The sequence below is a fragment of the Gymnoscopelus microlampas genome (assembly GCF_963454915.1).
Source record: "Gymnoscopelus microlampas genome assembly, chromosome: 19".
Classification (NCBI taxonomy): domain Eukaryota; kingdom Metazoa; phylum Chordata; class Actinopteri; order Myctophiformes; family Myctophidae; genus Gymnoscopelus; species Gymnoscopelus microlampas.
The window spans coordinates 11,332,922-11,355,421 of record NC_139956.1 but is presented as its reverse complement, the minus strand read 5'-3'; the positions used below and the strand labels follow the sequence as shown (position 1 = coordinate 11,355,421).

Genomic DNA, 22,500 nt, shown 5'->3' with positions numbered 1-22,500 from the left:
ATAGAATGACAGAGAAATAGGGGGGGTAGTTCATTTGGTTATAATCCACCCTCTCCAAATGTAACCCATTAAGACCTGAAGCCGATTCTACAAATGTCTTCTAAATCCCAACAGTATTCTTAAAAATGTATGTTTCTATATCAGTGGTGCTCAAACATTTTCATGTCAAGGACCCCCAAAATTATATGTACCGGTATTTGGCCGCCGAAGCAAAGATTTTAGTTACAAATGTTCGCTTTAAAACAATATATTCAAAGATTTGCACACAGTTTCATGATTTTTCAAAAATAGCAGATCTACAAGCTCGTAGCGCGGCACTCGGTGCCGCGCTATGAGCTTGTATATCTGCTATTTTTGAATAGCCAAAGTGTAAAATAATGCTTTTTTTAGCTCAAATCAAAAAGTGACACGTCTCAATGGGTTAACAAGGGTGGAGATATTTAATAATTCATTCTAATGCAGGGAATGCTATCCGTCTTCTATCCGCTGCTAATTACAGCATGCCCGTAGCAAATTTTGCACCGTAGCCGTGTTGTGCACCTTTTCTCACAAATGCCACCTCAATGTGGGAGTGAGTATAGGGGTAATATAATTCAGAAGACATATGCACACACACATGGACTGAAATGTAACGCACTCACACCACATAGCCCCGACTCACCGCTAATTAGTTAGCGTTTCGCTAATTTACGGTGTCGAAAACTCCCGACAGAAGGTGCTGGTTTCACACGTTGAACTGTGGAAAACGTTACTGGAAGGCAGAGTTTGGTTCTATAGTTACGTAAGCGGAGAAGGTGCCAGCTGTTTCCTCTCCCGTGGCCTTCCACTTCCTTTCAGTGTCGGGAGGAAATGAGAAGGAGAGGGTGGTAATCGCTACCATTAGCTGCCCATAAGACATTGCGAGCGGCTGCAGGGATTCAAGATTATTGGGGTTCTTAAGGGGTACAGCAACCTGTGCAGGAAAAACACACATCCATCCTAGAATGGGCCTCGTCACAGCCCAGATTAACACCTCACCTGACAGCAGATGTTCCTCTCCTGTGGGGACGGGGGGACGGGGACGGGTGGGCGATTCACAGCGCTGTCCTCGACATCTGGACGATCTTTCAACCTTTTTGACGCCCCGCCACCTTTCGTCGCTACATCTTGGCATCCTCGTCGCATTCCATCTTTCACCACGCACGGTCCCACAGACACACAGACATACGCCGGGTAATTAAAGAACAGATCAGATAATGTATCACCACAGATCTCGCATTGGTGAAATAATGTGCAGAGAGGAGGGTGTGCTGGTCTGGCCCCCAGGACTGGGAGGGCTTGCTTGTAGACACAGATTTCCAACTGGCCACTTCTGGTACTGCAAGTTTGGGCCCAAAACGTTAAAGAGTAAAACGGGCTTGACGCACTGTGAGCTTGTAAATCGGCTATTTTCACTATTTTAAAAATGCTTTTAAAATAACAATATAAAAGGAACGGTTTTGGACATCCAATGTGTCCACCCGACAGAAACGATATAGTATAAGTCAATGGTGCTGGTGCTACGTTTGAGAACTGTACAGCTGTAAGCCATATACCATAGATATCTATCTATCTATCTATCTATCTATCTATCTATCTATCTTTATAGATAGATAGATAGATAGATAGATATAATTATAGATATAATGATATTATTATTTTAAGTGTACTGGTTGTTTGCAGTTAGATTTGAAATAAGAACTTTGTGTGAATGCATTCAAGTTTAATTATATGTATCTGTGAAGAGACACAGAGAGAGAGAGAGCCAGCAGTTGATTATAAACAGCAGTGGATGTTTGGCAGGAGGAAGGTATTACTGTGCCCTCTCGCCAACTCCCCCCCTACAGCTGTGTCCCATTCGGGTTGGGGGGGTACACACAACGCATTGATCAACAAGCGCATGGCTTTGGCGGCCATGCATCACAGGCCGGGCCCTGTCATAAATCTGAGCATGTCTCTGAAGCAAATCGACAGGCCATCCATCACGCGCCTCGATTCCCGCCCCTCCTCCTCCTTCCTTCTCTTCATTATCTTGCCCAGGAATGTGTCTCTGCTGTCTGTGCCCCAAATGCTAGCCTCTGGTTAGCGGGCTGTGTTCGCGTTAGCGGAGTAATCGATGCGGAGTGAAATAGCGGTTGCATCCGCCTGTTAGTGTCTGAAAAGCCCCAACACTGTCAACTTGACCTTCCAGTCACTCACTAAGTTGACAGAGGAAAGTTTTATGGAACAACTCTGACAGCTGTTTGAGTTTAGACAACCTTTGAGCGATGTGTGGCATCTCGCTGCCTGTCAGATTGCATGTAGGCCTAATGGCACCGTTTGAAAGATGGTGTAGTGGTCCTTTGATTTCCTCTGATGTTTAGAAGTGGCTCCGAGATCCGAAACTCGGACCAAATACAGACTGTGGTGGACAAGGGAATGTGAGCATTGCCCCTTTTTTTAAAAACACTTTTATGATAGCAGCTGTATCTGTAATATTTAGTTTGTATTGTATCGACTGCTGACTTTGGCTTCCACTGTTATTTTTGGACTTCCAAACAAGATAACAAAACTATTGACTGGATTGCCTTGGAATTTGAAGTGCACCGTCATGCTCCCCAGAGGGTGAACTCGACTGATCTTAGGCCAGTTCCTCTAAACCCATTAAGACCTGAGGCGATTCTTACAAATGTTTTCTAAATCCTAACAGTTTTTTGAAAAAAAATCTAAAAAATAATATTCTTCAAGATTTTTCATAAATAGCAGATCTACAAGCTCATAGCGCGGCACTCGGTGCCGCGCTATGAGCTTGTATATCTGCTATTTTTGAATAGCCAAAGAAATCTAAAGTGACACAGATGCGTTCCAGGCCTTAATGGGTTAAAGACACTTAAAGACTCACATTTTCTTTCGTGAATAAAATGTAATTTTGTCTAATCTGTATGGTAGAGTATGTTAATACAATATAACTTATACAATTGGGGTGGTTTGTCTCCCTGCTCTTCTATTGAGACATTCAGATCGTGGCAAAGGTCACGTCTCTCCTAGACACAGGATCTGAATTTTGACCTGATGGTCAAGATAACATTTATCCCCTGAGCAAGCGTGTTGGCTCTATTAGCTTAACGGTATAAATGTCAGCACTTGTGCAGGAAAAGTTGCATTGTGCTGCTTTAATACTGTAGCTTTTTAATTATAATATTTCATTTGATTTAACTTAAAAAACACCTTAGTATCTATTAAACACCTACATGTACTGATATTTGCACAGAAAATGTGTTTTACTCTCTCTTACTCAGGTGCCTCTTTCTGCTCTTCTAACAAGTTTCAACCCGTTGTCATTTGTTTCAGTATTTGCTGATTGCCGATTGGTTAAGTGTGAGAAAATGTGGGAACAATGTTTATCCACAATCTACAGTATAACATCCAGAAACGTCTCTATACTATGTAAATTAACACTACCAACACCTCCAAAATCACTTCTTTCTCCGCACACGGAGGAAAAAAAGATTTCATTCTCCCTGACACACACAAGGTCCTCTTTAATCACAAATAAGCTAACAACTGTTAGCTGCAAAAACATTTTCCCTAATAATTGTGCCATGTCTAATCATTACTTACTGATTCCATGCTTGCAGCAATGGGTCAATGGTACTTCATGGATCCTCTAAAAAAAATAATAATACACCACTCCAGCATTGCATAGTGATAGTTCCTGGTTTTCCATGCAATCTGTGTGAAGTGTGTTTGTGCACTCTTGGCATTGAGAGAGAGAATGAGGAAAAATACCAAAAGAGATCCCATCCATTTATCATAGTCTAATCTTTTGAGAGGCTGTTCACTTCAGTGACTGGGTTGGCAGCCCGGCAGCCAGGAACAATGCATTCTGTGGAACTAATTTACTGGTCATGTTACGCTCAGGTTCAAGTTGTTTACTGTCACGTGCACAGACTGCACACACAATACAGCTGCAGACCATCACATGCTTGTACTCCCAAGCTTTCCTCGACGGTGTGACCTAACTAGATCACTCCAATTTTACCTTCAACTTCAATTGAGTTTTAGCTCTTTAAGACCGGAAACGCATCATTTTTTGTGTCATTTTTAGATTTCGTTGGGCTATTCAAAAATAGCAGATAGACAAGCTCATAGCGCGGCACCGAGTGCCGCGCTATGAGCTTGTAGATCTGCTATTTTTGAAAAATCATGAAAAGTTGTGCAATTATTTTGCTCTTTTTTTGGCGGACATTTATAACTCAAATCTTTGCTTTTGGGGTTTCCTGGAACTAAATATTTTACAAATGTTTGCTTTAAAAATATATATAATCCAAGATTTTGACACAAATTTTCACGATTTAAAAAAAAATAGCAGATCTACAAGCTCATAGCGCGGCACCGAGTGCACCGAGAGTATGAGCTTGCATATCTGCTATTTTGGAATAGGCAAAAAAAATATTCTAATAATGACACACAGATGCGTTCCCGGTCTTAATGGGTTAACTTGCCCCGGTGTGCCTACAGCCGCCATTCTATTAACCTCATCCCTGGGCAGCTCAACAATGATTGGTCAACCTGTATCGAAATGGGATGAAATTCTGAATTGCTTTTAAAACGCGAAGGACCTTTATGTAGCTGAAATGGAAAAGCGGCACAAGTGAGAGATCTAACTTTTTCATTGTTTATTCAGCCCCTCTGAATACAAAAAAACACAGTTTGACCATAATGGGCACTATACCCGACCGTGTGGACTTTGGGAGAGGATTTGGAAAATTACCAAAAATGTATCCCATTCATTTATGATAGTAATTATATTTAAACCACCTAATAAAGCAAGAGGGGCACAGATGGGTGCAAATACAGTTTGGCGTGAAGATGATAAACTGTTGCAAAAAAGGCAATGACACTTGCACTGTGATGCACTGTTTATTTTGTCTTTATTTTTTTTCTTTATTTTTTTGTTTAATACAATTCTCTAGCATAGATCATTTTCAAGGATATTTCATTCTTTGAAAAAGTGCATCTGAGTCTAGTATGTGTGATCCGGATGCTTTAAAGTCACCTACAAAAAGTTACTTTTTAAGGGCCAGTTCATCGCATCCATTTTTTAATCCAGCCTCACTTTCTCTCAGACATTATACTTATGCAACTGAATTGTGGGATGCTTTTTATTCAAAGCACCTTAAAGTAACACGAGCGCATATATTTTAAGCACGGGTGACTCCGATGGGAATTGGATCTCTGCAATGTTGTCATGCTCTTCCCATTAAGCAAGCACTCGGCTTCTCCTGGAGTCTCGACGCGCGGGCTTGTAATGTGTGATCTCCAGCAGCAGGGCTGTATTGTTTGCATGGTTGGTTAGTACGGCATCACACTCTCAGCTGTCTCGCCTGATTAAATGTCACCCCACTTATCACGACAGCCATTACGGTGTTCTGTTGAATCATCCAGACTTCTCAGGTCGCCTGGGACAGGCGTGCTCTCTAAACCTAGAGTCAGAAATAAAATGTGGAGAAACAGTTTTTATGCACCGCCATATCTGGAACAAACTCCCCAGAATATTTCAGGTCTGCTTCAACTCTCAGTTAAAGCCAATTATGTTTGCTGCTGCCTTTTACTGAGTTATTATTATTTTTGTATAATTTCTTCTGCGCTGTATTTGTATTTTTCTGTTTTATGTGGGGATAAATTGTTCAAGGTACATCGATCTGTCTGTCTTAAAATGTATTATAGAAATAAACTTGCCTCGCCTTACAGTTCACAAGGAGATTATCCTTTGACTCTATTTGGATAACGGAACTTTACTACACGCTCAAAGTGTTATGTAGCTGTACTGAACATACCGAGTGATGGTGAGAGAAGGGCTGATTCTGTGCTTTGCCTTTTTGCTTTCAGCAAATGCATTCGGCATGCTCGCTACGCATGTAATGAATGGAATATCAGTGATTTCCGGGCCTGAAGTGGCATTTGCTAATTCGTCATTTGTCTAATTTGAATAAAACCTTGAATTTGAATAAAACTGCTAACTAACTTTCAAGTTAAATAGGGAGTAAACTAATGTCATTTCACTATTCCAATGCTTTGTTACCCTCCGCATTGAAATGTGAAGGGAACTTGGCAACAAGTTCAACAACAACGATTCCATTACAAGAATAATTTGTACCAGAAAATATTCCCCGACTGCCTGAACAAGCAAGGTTGTTGCTATGCAACATTTACATTTAGTCTCATCGTGCACTGGTCTGCCTCCCTTTGCTGTTTCTGATACTGGCAAAGAAATGTGACAAAATGTAATTGACCACGATGCTCTGTGAAGATTTTAAACTACACCTTTTTTTCCTGACACCAGTCATCAAAGCATTTCGTTGCCGTCAGGCAGAAACCTTGTATCTATATATTCCAACATTCTCTCTCTCTCTGTGTGTGTGTGTGTGTGTGTGTGTGTGTGTGTGTGTGTGTGTGTGTGTGTGTGTGTGTGTGTGTGTGTGTGTGTGTGTGTGTGTGTGTGTGTGTGTGTGTGTGTGTGTGTGTGTGTGTGTGTGTGTGTGTGTGTGTGTGTGTGTGTGTGTGTGTCTGTGTGTGCGTGTGTTTTTTCTTTTTTTTTGGTAAATGAATGCCCTACTTCGTCATACATCATACAAAAGTTTTTTTTGTTTTTATTGTTCATTCTTTTACATCAAAGCAATGCATCGTGTTCAGCAATTTGGCTTACAGAATGAGGACATACACATAGCATTTTGCCTGCATGTGTACAAAACACGTGCACGTATACGTCCACAACCACCCACGTACCCGTCCCGACACGTATTTCCTTTTCCCGGTACACAGGGCTGCCCTCCCTACCAGCTCCAACAGCTTTCACCAACCTGTCTTATGAGATGGCTTATGAGTTTGAACATATCCCATACACTTTTCATTGCTCTTATCTTTGCCCTCATTTAGTATTGCATATTTTATTAACTAGGTTTTCAGGCCGCTGTGCGGCCTTTAAATCTAGTCCTATATTGCGCTGATCAGAGCAATGGTCGCCAAGCTATGGGCATTTGAAGTGTCAGAAACTGCTGCAACACTGCTGTAGTGCCCCATATGTGTGCAATTTAGTCGTTTTGGTGTGACTATTCTCATGCCAGTGTTGAACAGCTGAACAGTGTTTGTGCCAAGTTTGGTACGGATTGTAGAAACGGAGCGCCTTGCGAGTATGGATGTTACGTTTGCGACGTCACCATCGACCCGCCCTCTAGGCAATTTTCACTCATTCACTGCCATTCACTAAATAGCCCAAAAAGCCCAGACTGAAGCACATCATGTGATGTTTTCTTACCTTTTCAAGTAGTCACAGATCGATCCCCTGATGGTTGCTAATCATGGAGGGTTTCAGTGTGCTTTCGCAATAAAAAAAAATGTCATCACGACCTCCCGTTCGCTTGTCATACGCCGTTGAAAATAGCATGTTTTTTTTGGCAGTGAGGGCTTTCGATTTAAAGCCGTCAAAAGACGTCATTGGCAGTGAATGAGTTAATATATGCTCATGCATAGTGCGCATTTGATAATCCATAATTTGAGTAATTTGAGCACAGAGAATGCACACCAAAATGCACCGTGCAGCAAATTGCTTTCACCTTTTGATTTACTTTTACTTTTATTTGATAGCTACGTAAAACGGGAATCGGCTTTTGAATGCAAGTAGCCTTATCGTTTTTTTTTTTCTTTTCTCTTAGTCATTGTGGGCTTCACGCATGCAAGTGTGACTCAGACTTAAGAGCAATTCAACTGTTGAAATTGGCTGTGATTCATCTCTCTATCCTTTTGTACCTCAAAGGAACACAGTGTTTGAGTGGTAAATTATATATAAACTGTCACATCCATGACCATGCAGCGACAAGGACTATGTCTTGCACTCTGTGACAGAGAAAGGAATCAATGTCCCTTTTGAAACCACTTTGCCATGGTCCCTAATGGTCCTCCCACGCTGTGCCCGGGTATGCCATGTTCGCCAGGTATATTTGTTAAGTAAAGTATTAAGGGTTGGTTTGCTTATTCCTTGCAGATCCAAGAGGGCTTGGTTTAGCAGGCAGGGCGTGCTTATGGATGTGGATTTCTGTATATTTCAATTAACAACAGTAGTTATTTTTTTAGTAGCAACTAAACACGAGTTTTAAACAACAGAATATTTTTTTGAACAAATGGAATATGCTGATAACATCCTCCTATAATTCCACAAACCTCTGAGCCCAAAAATTGTTCTGCCCGGTTCTCCTCAGTGCCTGGAGCTATTGATCTCAAATTGCACACAGCCATTCACCATTACCATGTGCATGGGACTGCAAAGCCCGTTTTTCGATATCACTAAATCTCAGCTGTTTATTCGCATTTTTATGTCAAAGATTGTTCTGCCCGGTTCTCCTTAGTGCCTGGAGCTATTGATCTCAAATTGTGCACAGCCATTGACCATTACCATGTGCATGTGACTGCGAAGCCCCTTTTTGATATCACTAAATCTCAGCTGTTAATTCGCATTTTTATGTCAAAGAATGTCGCCATGCTTACGCTGGCTGCTCAAACTGCGCATGCGTCGCATCTACAGCCCCACTGCGTTACACTGTTGCACGCCTGTCTATACGTGTCTATAATGCATTGTAAGCATATTTATAATACATTATAATCTGCTTATAACACTGTGTAATTTTAATTGAATATCCATCTACAGTATATAGAAAAACTAATTTCCAGTTAGTGATTCTTCCATTCAGTGTCCATAAATGTGCTGTAATTTACACCATAAAGCCCAGTGGTGGATAGTAGCAGAGTACATTTACTTGACTACTGTGCTTAAGTACATCTTTTTAGTGTTTGTACTTTACTTGAGTATTTTCTTAAACTTTTACTCCTCTGCATTTCAAAGACAAATATTGCACTTTTGACGTCACAACATTTATATGGAGGTTGTCATTACTGTTAAACATAGTACTGAAGTATATACTCAATACTCAAGTATACTTATTGTTACTGTACACCACTGCAAGTTTGAATAATCTTACCAGGCTGATAATTCTCACCTGTCACCTCTCGAGAGGTGACAGGTGAGACAGTTTAGAGAGCACGCCTGGGACAGGCGTGCTCTCTAAACCTAGAGTCAGAAATAAAATGTGGAGAAACAGTTTTTATGCACCGCCATATCTGGAACAAACTCCCCAGAATATTTCAGGTCTGCTTCAACTCTCAGTTAAAGCCAATTATGTTTGCTGCTGCCTTTTACTGAGTTATTATTATTTTTGTATAATTTCTTCTGCGCTGTATTTGTATTTTTCTGTTTTATGTGGGGATAAATTGTTAAAGGTACATCGATCTGTCTGTCTTAAAATGTATTATAGAAATAAACTTGCCTCGCCTTACAGTTCACAAGGAGATTATCCTTTGACTCTATTTGGATAACGGAACTTTACTACACGCTCAAAGTGTTATGTAGCTGTACTGAACATACCGAGTGATGGTGAGAGAAGGGCTGATTCTGTGCTTTGCCTTTTTGCTTTCAGCAAATGCATTCGGCATGCTCGCTACGCATGTAATGAATGGAATATCAGTGATTTCCGGGCCTGAAGTGGCATTTGCTAATTCGTCATTTGTCTAATTTGAATAAAACCTTGAATTTGAATAAAACTGCTAACTAACTTTCAAGTTAAATAGGGAGTAAACTAATGTCATTTCACTATTCCAATGCTTTGTTACCCTCCGCATTGAAATGTGAAGGGAACTTGGCAACAAGTTCAACAACAACGATTCCATTACAAGAATAATTTGTACCAGAAAATATTCCCCGACTGCCTGAACAAGCAAGGTTGTTGCTATGCAACATTTACATTTAGTCTCATCGTGCACTGGTCTGCCTCCCTTTGCTGTTTCTGATACTGGCAAAGAAATGTGACAAAATGTAATTGACCACGATGCTCTGTGAAGATTTTAAACTACACCTTTTTTTCCTGACACCAGTCATCAAAGCATTTCGTTGCCGTCAGGCAGAAACCTTGTATCTATATATTCCAACATTCTCTCTCTCTCTGTGTGTGTGTGTGTGTGTGTGTGTGTGTGTGTGTGTGTGTGTGTGTGTGTGTGTGTGTGTGTGTGTGTGTGTGTGTGTGTGTGTGTGTGTGTGTGTGTGTGTGTGTGTGTGTGTGTGTGTGTGTGTGTGTGTGTGTGTGTGTGTGTGTGTCTGTGTGTGCGTGTGTTTTTTCTTTTTTTTTGGTAAATGAATGCCCTACTTCGTCATACATCATACAAAAGTTTTTTTTGTTTTTATTGTTCATTCTTTTACATCAAAGCAATGCATCGTGTTCAGCAATTTGGCTTACAGAATGAGGACATACACATAGCATTTTGCCTGCATGTGTACAAAACACGTGCACGTATACGTCCACAACCACCCACGTACCCGTCCCGACACGTATTTCCTTTTCCCGGTACACAGGGCTGCCCTCCCTACCAGCTCCAACAGCTTTCACCAACCTGTCTTATGAGATGGCTTATGAGTTTGAACATATCCCATACACTTTTCATTGCTCTTATCTTTGCCCTCATTTAGTATTGCATATTTTATTAACTAGGTTTTCAGGCCGCTGTGCGGCCTTTAAATCTAGTCCTATATTGCGCTGATCAGAGCAATGGTCGCCAAGCTATGGGCATTTGAAGTGTCAGAAACTGCTGCAACACTGCTGTAGTGCCCCATATGTGTGCAATTTAGTCGTTTTGGTGTGACTATTCTCATGCCAGTGTTGAACAGCTGAACAGTGTTTGTGCCAAGTTTGGTACGGATTGTAGAAACGGAGCGCCTTGCGAGTATGGATGTTACGTTTGTGACGTCACCATCGACCCGCCCTCTAGGCAATTTTCACTCATTCACTGCCATTCACTAAATAGCCCAAAAAGCCCAGACTGAAGCACATCATGTGATGTTTTCTTACCTTTTCAAGTAGTCACAGATCGATCCCCTGATGGTTGCTAATCATGGAGGGTTTCAGTGTGCTTTCGCAATAAAAAAAAATGTCATCACGACCTCCCGTTCGCTTGTCATACGCCGTTGAAAATAGCATGTTTTTTTTGGCAGTGAGGGCTTTCGATTTAAAGCCGTCAAAAGACGTCATTGGCAGTGAATGAGTTAATATATGCTCATGCATAGTGCGCATTTGATAATCCATAATTTGAGTAATTTGAGCACAGAGAATGCACACCAAAATGCACCGTGCAGCAAATTGCTTTCACCTTTTGATTTACTTTTACTTTTATTTGATAGCTACGTAAAACGGGAATCGGCTTTTGAATGCAAGTAGCCTTATCGTTTTTTTTTTTCTTTTCTCTTAGTCATTGTGGGCTTCACGCATGCAAGTGTGACTCAGACTTAAGAGCAATTCAACTGTTGAAATTGGCTGTGATTCATCTCTCTATCCTTTTGTACCTCAAAGGAACACAGTGTTTGAGTGGTAAATTATATATAAACTGTCACATCCATGACCATGCAGCGACAAGGACTATGTCTTGCACTCTGTGACAGAGAAAGGAATCAATGTCCCTTTTGAAACCACTTTGCCATGGTCCCTAATGGTCCTCCCACGCTGTGCCCGGGTATGCCATGTTCGCCAGGTATATTTGTTAAGTAAAGTATTAAGGGTTGGTTTGCTTATTCCTTGCAGATCCAAGAGGGCTTGGTTTAGCAGGCAGGGCGTGCTTATGGATGTGGATTTCTGTATATTTCAATTAACAACAGTAGTTATTTTTTTAGTAGCAACTAAACACGAGTTTTAAACAACAGAATATTTTTTTGAACAAATGGAATATGCTGATAACATCCTCCTATAATTCCACAAACCTCTGAGCCCAAAAATTGTTCTGCCCGGTTCTCCTCAGTGCCTGGAGCTATTGATCTCAAATTGCACACAGCCATTCACCATTACCATGTGCATGGGACTGCAAAGCCCGTTTTTCGATATCACTAAATCTCAGCTGTTTATTCGCATTTTTATGTCAAAGATTGTTCTGCCCGGTTCTCCTTAGTGCCTGGAGCTATTGATCTCAAATTGTGCACAGCCATTGACCATTACCATGTGCATGTGACTGCGAAGCCCCTTTTTGATATCACTAAATCTCAGCTGTTAATTCGCATTTTTATGTCAAAGAATGTCGCCATGCTTACGCTGGCTGCTCAAACTGCGCATGCGTCGCATCTACAGCCCCACTGCGTTACACTGTTGCACGCCTGTCTATACGTGTCTATAATGCATTGTAAGCATATTTATAATACATTATAATCTGCTTATAACACTGTGTAATTTTAATTGAATATCCATCTACAGTATATAGAAAAACTAATTTCCAGTTAGTGATTCTTCCATTCAGTGTCCATAAATGTGCTGTAATTTACACCATAAAGCCCAGTGGTGGATAGTAGCAGAGTACATTTACTTGACTACTGTGCTTAAGTACATCTTTTTAGTGTTTGTACTTTACTTGAGTATTTTCTTAAACTTTTACTCCTCTGCATTTCAAAGACAAATATTGCACTTTTGACGTCACAACATTTATATGGAGGTTGTCATTACTGTTAAACATAGTACTGAAGTATATACTCAATACTCAAGTATACTTATTGTTACTGTACACCACTGCAAGTTTGAATAATCTTACCAGGCTGATAATTCTCACCTGTCACCTCTCGAGACATGTTCACCTCATTTGAGATACCTGTTGCAGTCTGTCACAGTCACAGTAAGGGTTCAGGCTAATTGAGAACCTTGTGAACATTCAGGTAGTATGTCAAGAGTATGTCAGACGAAACATGGCTGCTCCTCTTCTTGACCACATCATCGAAGAGTTTAATGCCCAATTTACTTCCCTATAACTAAGTGAGCCCCTCCACCCTGTTTGGGCAAGTTCCATCTGTCTAGTGCCAGGAAGGTTGTCTTCATTGGAAATGAATAAAGCTGACCTTCCATCACCAGAGATGACGTTGAGAAGCAGAAAGTCCCAGGAAGACAGAAAGGCCAAGCTTTCTAAAGAAGTGTGATATTCTGAGGTGGGAATGTTCCCATGTTTTCTCAACTAGCCTGAACATTTTATGTGACTATGAAGGGCATGAAGCCATCCTGAGGTGATCAAGGCCACAATCTGTGTTTATTTTTTTTAAGCTTACGTTTTTAGAGGCATTTATATAGGCTCTGTGCCAGAGAATTACAAGGTTCTGTAAAATGCATTGTGAAAAGAACACAGAAATGTGTTGACATTGAAAAGAAAATGTATTTTTGAATATTTCTAAAGCAAGTAAAGCCGAATTTTGCATACTTTGACTTTGACTTGTAATGGGGTTCAGTATTTTGTCCTCCACTGTTAAAGCCAGATTCTTATCAGAATAAGAAATATTGTGAACACATTTTATTTGTGGGAGATACGAGATATATTTGTGAAATTTGTGAAATTACAAATACTAATACTAATCCAGTCCATAATAGGGACCCCTTATACTAGGTTTTGACCTAGTCTAGTTTTCTGTATGTCACAGCCTTTCAACAGCAACATCCAGTAGAATAAAGCCTGGTATATACTTTGCGACATTGTGTCGAGAGGCACTTGAAAAAAAAGGTTTATTTTCAATCCAATTGTTTTCACATACAGTAATTGAGAAAGTTGGTACACGAATAGTCAATCGTCGCATGTAAACAATATTGTTGTTGTTGTGTATATATGTGTGCGTTTGCACTGCGATCACCGATTCATTCAAGTTTAAGATAAACACGACCATTACTCTTTTTTCCCTCCTGCCTGCGTATCTCCCATAATTCCTTTCACCACATCCCCATCTGCTTTTCTCTTGCAAAGTGTGCCTCCCAGATTAACTATCCTTCCTTTCTCTTCCATTCTCTCTCTCTCTCTCCACCTGCTCCCTCCACCTCACCTCCTTCCTGCTATATGGACTATCACGCCATTCTCACGGCCATCCACCCTTTTAAAGTGTGAGCACCAAAATGTCTCTCTCTCTCTGTCTCTCTGTCTCTCTCTCTCTCTCTCTCTCTCTCTCTCTCTCTCTCTCTCTCTCTCTCTCTCTCTCTCTCTCTCTCTCTTGTCTCTCTCTCTCTCTATCATGTGTGGTTGATTAGTTTCATGCTCTTCTCCATGTAGGTGTATCCGGGAAAGAAGACCCCTGCTGTGGACAGGATATGTGTGGGCGTACCGGCAGCAGAGGTGAGCTGAAAACCTCCAGAAATGACCGCACGCACGCACGCACACACGCACACACGCACACACACTGGCACTGCATTACTGGGCAGTGCCAATACCACAACATGGTAATATCCACTCTAGCGTTTGAAAATCCAAATAGACCAAAGAACAAGTTGTTCATTTCAGCAGTGATTCTAAATCAAATAATCACAATGTTTGACCAAATATCTCTATATCTAGTATTGTATTGTGACGATAATATCAATTTTGTTTTTAAAGAATAGTAAACAAAAAAACAGCGGAAATAGCTACAAACTCATAGCTTCTAGATTTGTTTTGATTTGGCTTAAGTGATTAAAACCAGGAAAAGACTAGAAAAATGGGAGCGCAAGTCTCCGCCAGGCCGGGTTGCCTACCCATGGCCGGCAAAAGTAGTAAAAACTGTTTTGTAAAAAAGTATATGATATGCACACGTCACACACACACACTTACTGCCAGAGATTCTCTCTATCATTTGTCATATCATCACCCAATGCATTTACACACACACACACACCCCTACACGATACCCCAGGGTTATTCCATTTAAACATGATCTGAATCACTGACATGCACCTGTGCTCTGTAGTGCTCCCCAACCATATCCTGCCTTCCCCTGTTTAACCAAGAAGCCCAGTGTAAATGCCAGTGGAATAATGTGATTCACAGGACCCCGCTGATCACACACAGCTGCATTTTCATGCATTATTTACGTCCAGCTTGATCCTCATGCCGTGCATTCACATGCTCAGGTCACAAGCAGGTACGGATCAATGAATGACAGAAATCAAATATTTATACGGGTAGCCAGCCAGAGCTTCCTGCGGGTTAGGTCACCTGACCACAGGCCTCCGTAGAGGCCACTTCCTGCCAAGTGCCCTTCAGGAGGAAGTGGATACATCAAGCAAAGACAAGGGAGGAGGAAGTCATTTCTTTGTTGTGACTGGAGGCGGTGTATGCTGCTGGGATTGCTCTGTTGTTTGTTGTGTGTGTGTGTGTGTGTGTGTGTGTGTGTGTGTGTGTGTGTGTGTGTGTGTGTGTGTGTGTGTGTGTGTGTGTGTGTGTGTGTGTGTGTGTGTGTGTGTGTGTGTGTGTGTGTGTGTGTGTGTAATTTAGAGAATATAGGTGTCCTTGTGTACAAAGGCGTCTGTCAGTTGTTGTTTTAGGCGTTGACTGCCATGGCAAAACATTGAAACAATATTGTTTAAACTCAAAGACTATACACGTCTGTGCAAAGTGCAAACAGTGATCCGTTTAAATCAGTGCTTCTCAAACATGTTCATGTTGAGGAACACCAAATTGATACGTGTTAAGCTGCCATAAGAGACGGTTCTTTTTGTTAGATTAGATTTAGTACAGAATTTGAGATGTCAGTGGAGAGTCAAACTGAATAGTCATTCTCATGCTCTTCTCTTCTAGCCATTGAATTATATGGTTAAATTAAACCAAATCTCATTTTGCTAGGGGACCCCCAGGAAACCCCTCAAGGACCCCTGGGTTATTATATAATACAGTATAATAACCCAGGCGCTTAATTATATAATATAATAACCCATATATTATATAATTATATTACAGCCCAAGCCAATGTAGAGAGAGGAACTACAGCTACACTACACTACGACCATCACACTGGTTATCATTGAGCTGAAAAAAATACTTGCAGACCAATTAAAAGCGCCATTATGTGTAACAAAGCACCAAGATCCCTTTGCTATAATCACTGTGTTCCTATAGAAAAAAGCCTTGTGTTTGCAGTGGGAGACTTTGTCTTCTGTGTGTTCCTAATGAGGATTCCCCTTGGTCTCCTCCTCTAGTGTTTTGGCTTGCTTGGAATCAATGGGGCTGGGAAAACCACCACCTTCAAGATGCTGACAGGAGACATCCCAGTCTCCGGTGGCGAGGCCTTCCTAAATGGATACAGGTGAGGCGCTTAACTTTCCCCCTAGCCCAGCAAACCACCCATCATAATTAGCCACCCAAGATGGCTGCTCCACACGAGGATAGAGCCCAGGGAATTATATTTATTTATTTATCTTTTGGTCTCACTCGCTTTCTCAGCAACTCTTGTACCTCATGTCAGTGGTTTCTGATTCTCTCTTTTTCTGGAGATCATTCTTTGTTTTTCTCAACCAGGGGTCCCTCTCTCTCTTTCTCTCTCTCTCTCTCGCTTTCGGTTTCCTCGTGTTATTCATTCCGCTTTCTCTGCCCCTTTTCAACTTTGTTTCTCTCATGTTCTCTCTCAGAAATGCCACATTTCTGAGAAGGGAACGTTTTCATAACCGTGTTGCTTTATTTTTAGGAGTGAAAAAAGACCTTTTAGCAGGCATCTCTATGAAGCACAAGTAGGCTTTGGCACATGTTCACGGCGCGTTGCTGTTGGTTTCTGCGTCACAGTTGCCATAGTTATTCAGTCGTACCACTGTTAATTGGCTTTGTGTTCAACAAAGAGATGGAGCTGAGCAGAGCAATGCCTAACACGGGCGCTGCTAATTTTGATTAATATGGCCAGCAGAGATCAAAGGAAGTATCTCTTGACACCTTTAGGGGAAAGGAAAAACAGAGAAGCCTGAAAAACAGACAGGAATATACGCCCACTCTAATGTTTTCAGCTCATTACTTGTGGTGTTCAAAGAACAGAGGAACGATTAGGCTGAGGATCGAACAGAAGGAAAGGCATCTCTGTGTTAGAATTTTGTTTTCCCTTCACATTATTCATCCTTAATTATGACGGCTTGAAAAGAAGTGGGGGGGGGGGGGGGTCAGGGTATTTCACTGGCTGATTATCACCGTAAACAACAGCAAAAGCTGAAAAAAAGAATTATAATGCAATTAAAAATAAATAAAGTAGCCTACCATAATTTAAAATGTTTAGCCTAAGGAATTGGCACTAGAACACAGACCATTGGATCACCAAAATTAGTATGGTTTGTACATTTTCACTCTGCCTGTTAAATTATGAGATGCCTTGTGTGCATTTTGGCATTAGATGAAAGGTCATGGGGTCACTCAAATGGTTAGGGTTCACCATCAAGAGAGGCACGATTGCACTCAGAGAATCCCATGGCAATCCAGCCAGTAGTGTAAGGATATGCTACAATATAGTAGGAGGTATAGCCCTTTAATTGGGTTGGAGGGCTGGAGAGGATTCTCTCACAGAATGATGGGATTGTTTTCTTTGTTAACAAGAGGGAGGAAGTATTCTGTTCCTTTATCTAGTGGTGTGACTGTTGCTCTCTAGTCTGCTTTCACAGATCATTTGTTGTATCTGTTGTTACCTCGGGTGCTACACAGCACAACCTTGATTAATCGCTCATTGGATTTTCTACTGTCATCATTTATTTTTAATAAATAAAGAAGTTACCAGGAAAGCAGAGGAAGCTGTTTATAATAGTTGTTGTGATATCTTGTTTGGGACCAAACAAGATATCAACTGAATCGACCAATGTTGCCATCGTTCAACTTACTTATCTTATCTTAAATACATGAGTGACCTGAGTGTTCTTTCTTTTTCTTAGTTCCTTAAATGAAACATGAACACACCACCCTCACCACCGGACAAACCAATTCCATAATTAACTTGGCACTATTTGTTGCAAAGCTATTTAATGTACATATATACACGTAAGAATTATTACTTAAGCATTCCAAAAAAGTTTCAAATATGCTTAAAAATGTGCTAAATATATTGGACTCTGGAAATATAGTGCCTATCCTAAGTATAGTGCCTAAGTCATAGTATCTATCTCTTCATATTGTCAAGATTGAGCATTGTGTTAGTTCAGCCAGGCCATGTAGTCAAGCTCCTACAGTAGTTACAGTATCTACGACAGATACTCAGCTCATGGCTCAGCTGTGCAACTTACTACATCACCTGACAACTCAGCTGATTCATGCAGCAATTACTGTCATTCTCTTCACGACAGTCCTTTCTAACCCATTAAGAACGGGAACGCATCTCTGTAATTTTTAGATTTCTTTGGGCTATTCAAAAAAAAGCAGATCTATAAGCTCTCGTAGCTTGTATATTTGGTATATTATTTTAAGAAAAGTCGTGAAAATGTGTGCAAATCTTTGAATATATATATATATACACTTTTAACTCAAATCTTTGCTTCTGGGGGTCCCTGGAACTAAGTGTTTTCGGATGGGTGTCCACGGCCAAATACATATAATCTTGGGGGTCCTGGACATGAAAATGTTTGAGAAACGTTTGAGAACCACTGATATATATAGCAACATACGTTTTTGTACAAAAAAAAAAAAACTATTAGGATTTAGAAGACATTTGCAGAATCCCCCAGAAGCAAAAAAATGAGTAAAAAAAACGCTCTGAAAATATATATATATTCAAAGATTTGCACACATTTTCACGATTTTTCAAAAAAATAGCAGATCTACAAGCTCAAAGTGCGGCACTCGGTGCCGCACTTTGAGCTTGTGTACTGTATCTGCTTTTTTTGAATAGCCAAAGAAATCAAAAAAATGACACAGATGCGTTCCCGGTCTCAATGGGCTAAATGACAGCCTCCTACTACTCTTTCTGCATCCTGACCCTGCGCTCACACTATAGCAGTGACTTTGTCAGTGCATGTCACCGAGTCACTGTGTTGCCTGTCGCCAGACCTTATTGAGCTGTCGCTTGCAGCCAGGCAGTGGGCGTAGCGTAGGCTAGCGTACTTTTTGAGGAAGTGGAGTGCTGAAGATTGATGGCACTATATCTATACCTATTTAGTACAACCTAAAAATAATCCCTGATAACATTTTAAGTGAGAAATAGGCCATGTTGTTGCTCGATATTGATTAATTTCACATTTGCAAGGATTAGTTTAAAAGTTAAGGACGGGGTGCCGTGATTTTCAGTGATCCCCCCCCAAAAAAAAAAAAAACATAATCATCAGGTTATACTAGTAGGAAGATTTTTTTTTTACAGAAAGTGTTAAAATTATGTCTTTATGTGGACACGCCTCCAGTTCATTAAGTATACCTGGTTCTCACCTTAGCACCACCCACCTGTCCTAGTCCCTCCTCCTCCTCCTCCTCATGCCCACACCTGTTGTGTTATGATAATGAGGGGGAGGGTATAATTTTACTGTGTCATTAAATGGCTGTTTTTCTATTGGCACGTTTGACCCTCAAGGTTTCAGCTTCCAGGAAGAAACTCAAAATAGTCAGAGAAGACATAAAACATCATTAAAAACACCACCAGGGGGCTTAATGAAGTTCTATCAACCTCATAGACACATGAAAAACAGAAAAAGTGCAAAACCATGGCACCACCTCTTTAACAATATATTATAGGGTAGTCCGCCATTTTACTAGCTGTCAAGTACATTGCATGTTGACTCATATAAATATATATATATATATATACACATATGAAAACATGGGTTGTGCTTGGATATGAGCTGGAAGGCTAACGGGAGGATTGTATTATCAAACCTGTTGAAAAATAGATTTAATTTGTTAATTTGCTTTATCTTGGTTGCCCTCCACTGATCGGCTGGTGGATTGCTTGTGGCCAAGCATGTTCTTAAGACCTTTCAACACCTCCCACACACTATATGTCTTTCCTCTACCTTCCTCTAATAATACTGCCAGAGCAAGTTCACGCAAAAAAAGCACAGCAGAACAAGCAGCTACAGATTTTTGCAGTTGTTGGAAATTGCCCTTTGCCATCGGCGAGCCCCCAGCTGCGGTGGACTTTCTAAAATGTAAGGTGCCCCTATATGCGCTCTAAAGCTCCTTACACACCGGGGGCGATTCTTTCATGCGAATAATAGGTTTTTTTAAAAACCTTATAAAGTCAATGCAAGCTTCCATGGAGCGAAAAAGCGAAGCGAAAAAGCTCTTTTAATTATTCGGAACAAGTCAGAATTTTGCGTATATTCGCATAATCGCCGGTGTGTAACCGCCTTAACTCTTTGCATCTGATTCTGTTGCTGTTGTGTTGGTAATGGCTTGACCCATTAAGACCTGGAACGCATCTGTGTCACTTTTTGATTTGAGCTAAAAAGCATTATTTTACACTTTGGCTATTTTTGAAAAATCATGAACATGTGTGCAAATGGAATATATATATTATTTTAAAGCGAACATGTTTAACTTAAATCTTTGCTTCTGGGGGGTCCCTGGAACTAAATGTTTTGAGATGGGGCTCCGTGGCCAAAATACATATCATTTTGGGGGGTCCTTGACCTGAAAACGTTTGAGCACCACGGATATAGAAACATATGTTTTTTCAGAAAACTGTTGGGATTTGGAAGACATTAGCTAAGAATCGCCCCCTCAGGGTCTTAAAGGGTTAACTACCAACATAGCCTACTGTCTCTGTGGAGACTGTGACAGTCAGGCGGCTGCTCTGTATGCTGCTTTGCTGCTCTGGTGTGTTTTATCCACAAGTATGGTGCTGGATCACAGCACACATGGCCTGTCGCTGTCCATCGGCGGTGGTGCTGAACCATTGATCAATTGAGAATGCGTGTGTAGAGTGACATGGCCAGTCCTTTCCTTTCCTTTGGTTTGTCCATTGTATCGTGACTGGCAAACTGTGTTCTTTTTTTGTGTCTGCTTGTTTGGCTCAATAAGTGACAATTTGCGCTTATGATAGGATATTAGAATGTCTCCTCGAGTGTTTTCCTCCTCTCCTCTGTGTATTATTTGCATCAGTGTGGCAACTTGCAATACTGCTGTTCATGCTTTTAATATTATTATTATTAGTAGTATCATCATTATCAGTATTAATAATAATAATGATAATAATAATAATAATAATAATAATAATAATAATGCATGTACAAAACCTTTACACTTGTAGATCGGCTATTTTAACACAATGTTCGCCCCCAGGATAGGTACGTGGTTGAAGTGGTTAAATCACACTAGTGATGTGTCATAATGAGGAACATCTTGAGTGACCTAAGGCTTAAGATAACAAGCCTATTTCCTTGGCCCACCTGTGAAGAAACTATTTAATTATCAGGCCACTGTGAAGGTGGTGTTGTTATTACAGGGCCCTTAAAATTGTACATTATTTAATATCATAACCCACCACGTCAGAGGCAATTACATTTTAATTTAAAGAACAGCCTTCCCAGTCATATCTTTCTTGGCTTGCCGACAAACTTTTTTTTGTCTGCAAGTCATGGTGATGTTGCGAGACATAACCGCAGGCGTTGCAATGTAACGCGTTGTGAGCTTGTAGATCGGCTATTTTCGCTACTTTTGCATGACATTGTCGGTCATTTATTTATATAAAAACATATACAGATGAAATATGGAGATAGAAGGTTTCTGCCTGACACATGTGTTGTTTGCATTCATTGTTCAAGCTACCAATAATTGTGAACTTTGACGAGAGTGCTCCTAATTGAACATAGCTTTCCTTTGACATAATGTTTTGTATATTTTTTTTAAATATGACATAATATCTCTTTTCTCTATTGAACCATTCACACATCTCTATATTTACCTCCCTCTGACAGCATACGAACAGAGATGCGGTATGTCCACCAGAACATGGGATACTGCCCCCAGTTCGATGCCATCAACGATCTGCTCACTGGGCAAGAACACCTGGAATTCTACGCCAGGTTACGCGGGGTGCCGGAGAAAGAGGTTGCCATGGTAACGTAACCGTTATACGTCTTCTCTTTTGTTCTTTACTCTCTCTGGGCTATAGTTTGAAAAAACGCTGCACTTTAATACGTACTCTGTGATAGACGAAACACAAATTAGATTTGCCATGTCGTTACTGGATTATCTAAAGGCCAAGATACTTCATTGTCCCACCTGTGCCTTATTTTGGTAAGTACAACATGATGGAAACAAATAGATTTGCTGTCTTAATGGGGTTGTCAGAACGGGCAAATTTGATAACAAATATACATATATGTATTTATAAACCCATGAATAAAAAAAACTAATATCCTTTTCACAATATATTTCAACCACAGAGTGCATGTGTGCCACGTTAGAGTCTCAGAGTGATAGTTCAGTTCAGCAGCAGAAGCCATACAATATAGGCCTATATCAGCGGTTCTCAACCAGTGGTCCGGGGACCGCCAGCGGCCCTTGAGGGGATTCCAGATGGTCCCCAGCTTAAATGATGGAGAGTTGGTAACCAAATGGACCCTTATTTAATGTAGATCTTTAACTCTTGAGAGTGTAAAATGAAACCAAATGGACCCGTAAGGGTCCATTTGGTTGTATTTTACTCTCTCAGGAGTTAAATTATTGTTAAATATCCGCTTTACTTAATTTACA

General features: G+C 40.7%; 1 protein-coding gene across 1 annotated transcript in view; it reads left to right on the top strand.

Annotated features, from left to right (window-relative positions):
- Window positions 1-22,500, top strand: part of LOC311034377 (phospholipid-transporting ATPase ABCA1) — a gene marked incomplete at its 5' end in the record, with an annotated part of 244,246 nt that overhangs the window by 185,821 nt on the left and 35,925 nt on the right. The window contains 3 exons of the mRNA XM_084042257.1: window positions 14,155-14,217; window positions 16,053-16,159; window positions 21,720-21,861. Coding sequence (XP_083898383.1) covers window positions 14,155-14,217; window positions 16,053-16,159; window positions 21,720-21,861 — 312 coding nt within the window. The remainder of the gene's footprint in view (window positions 1-14,154; window positions 14,218-16,052; window positions 16,160-21,719; window positions 21,862-22,500) is intronic.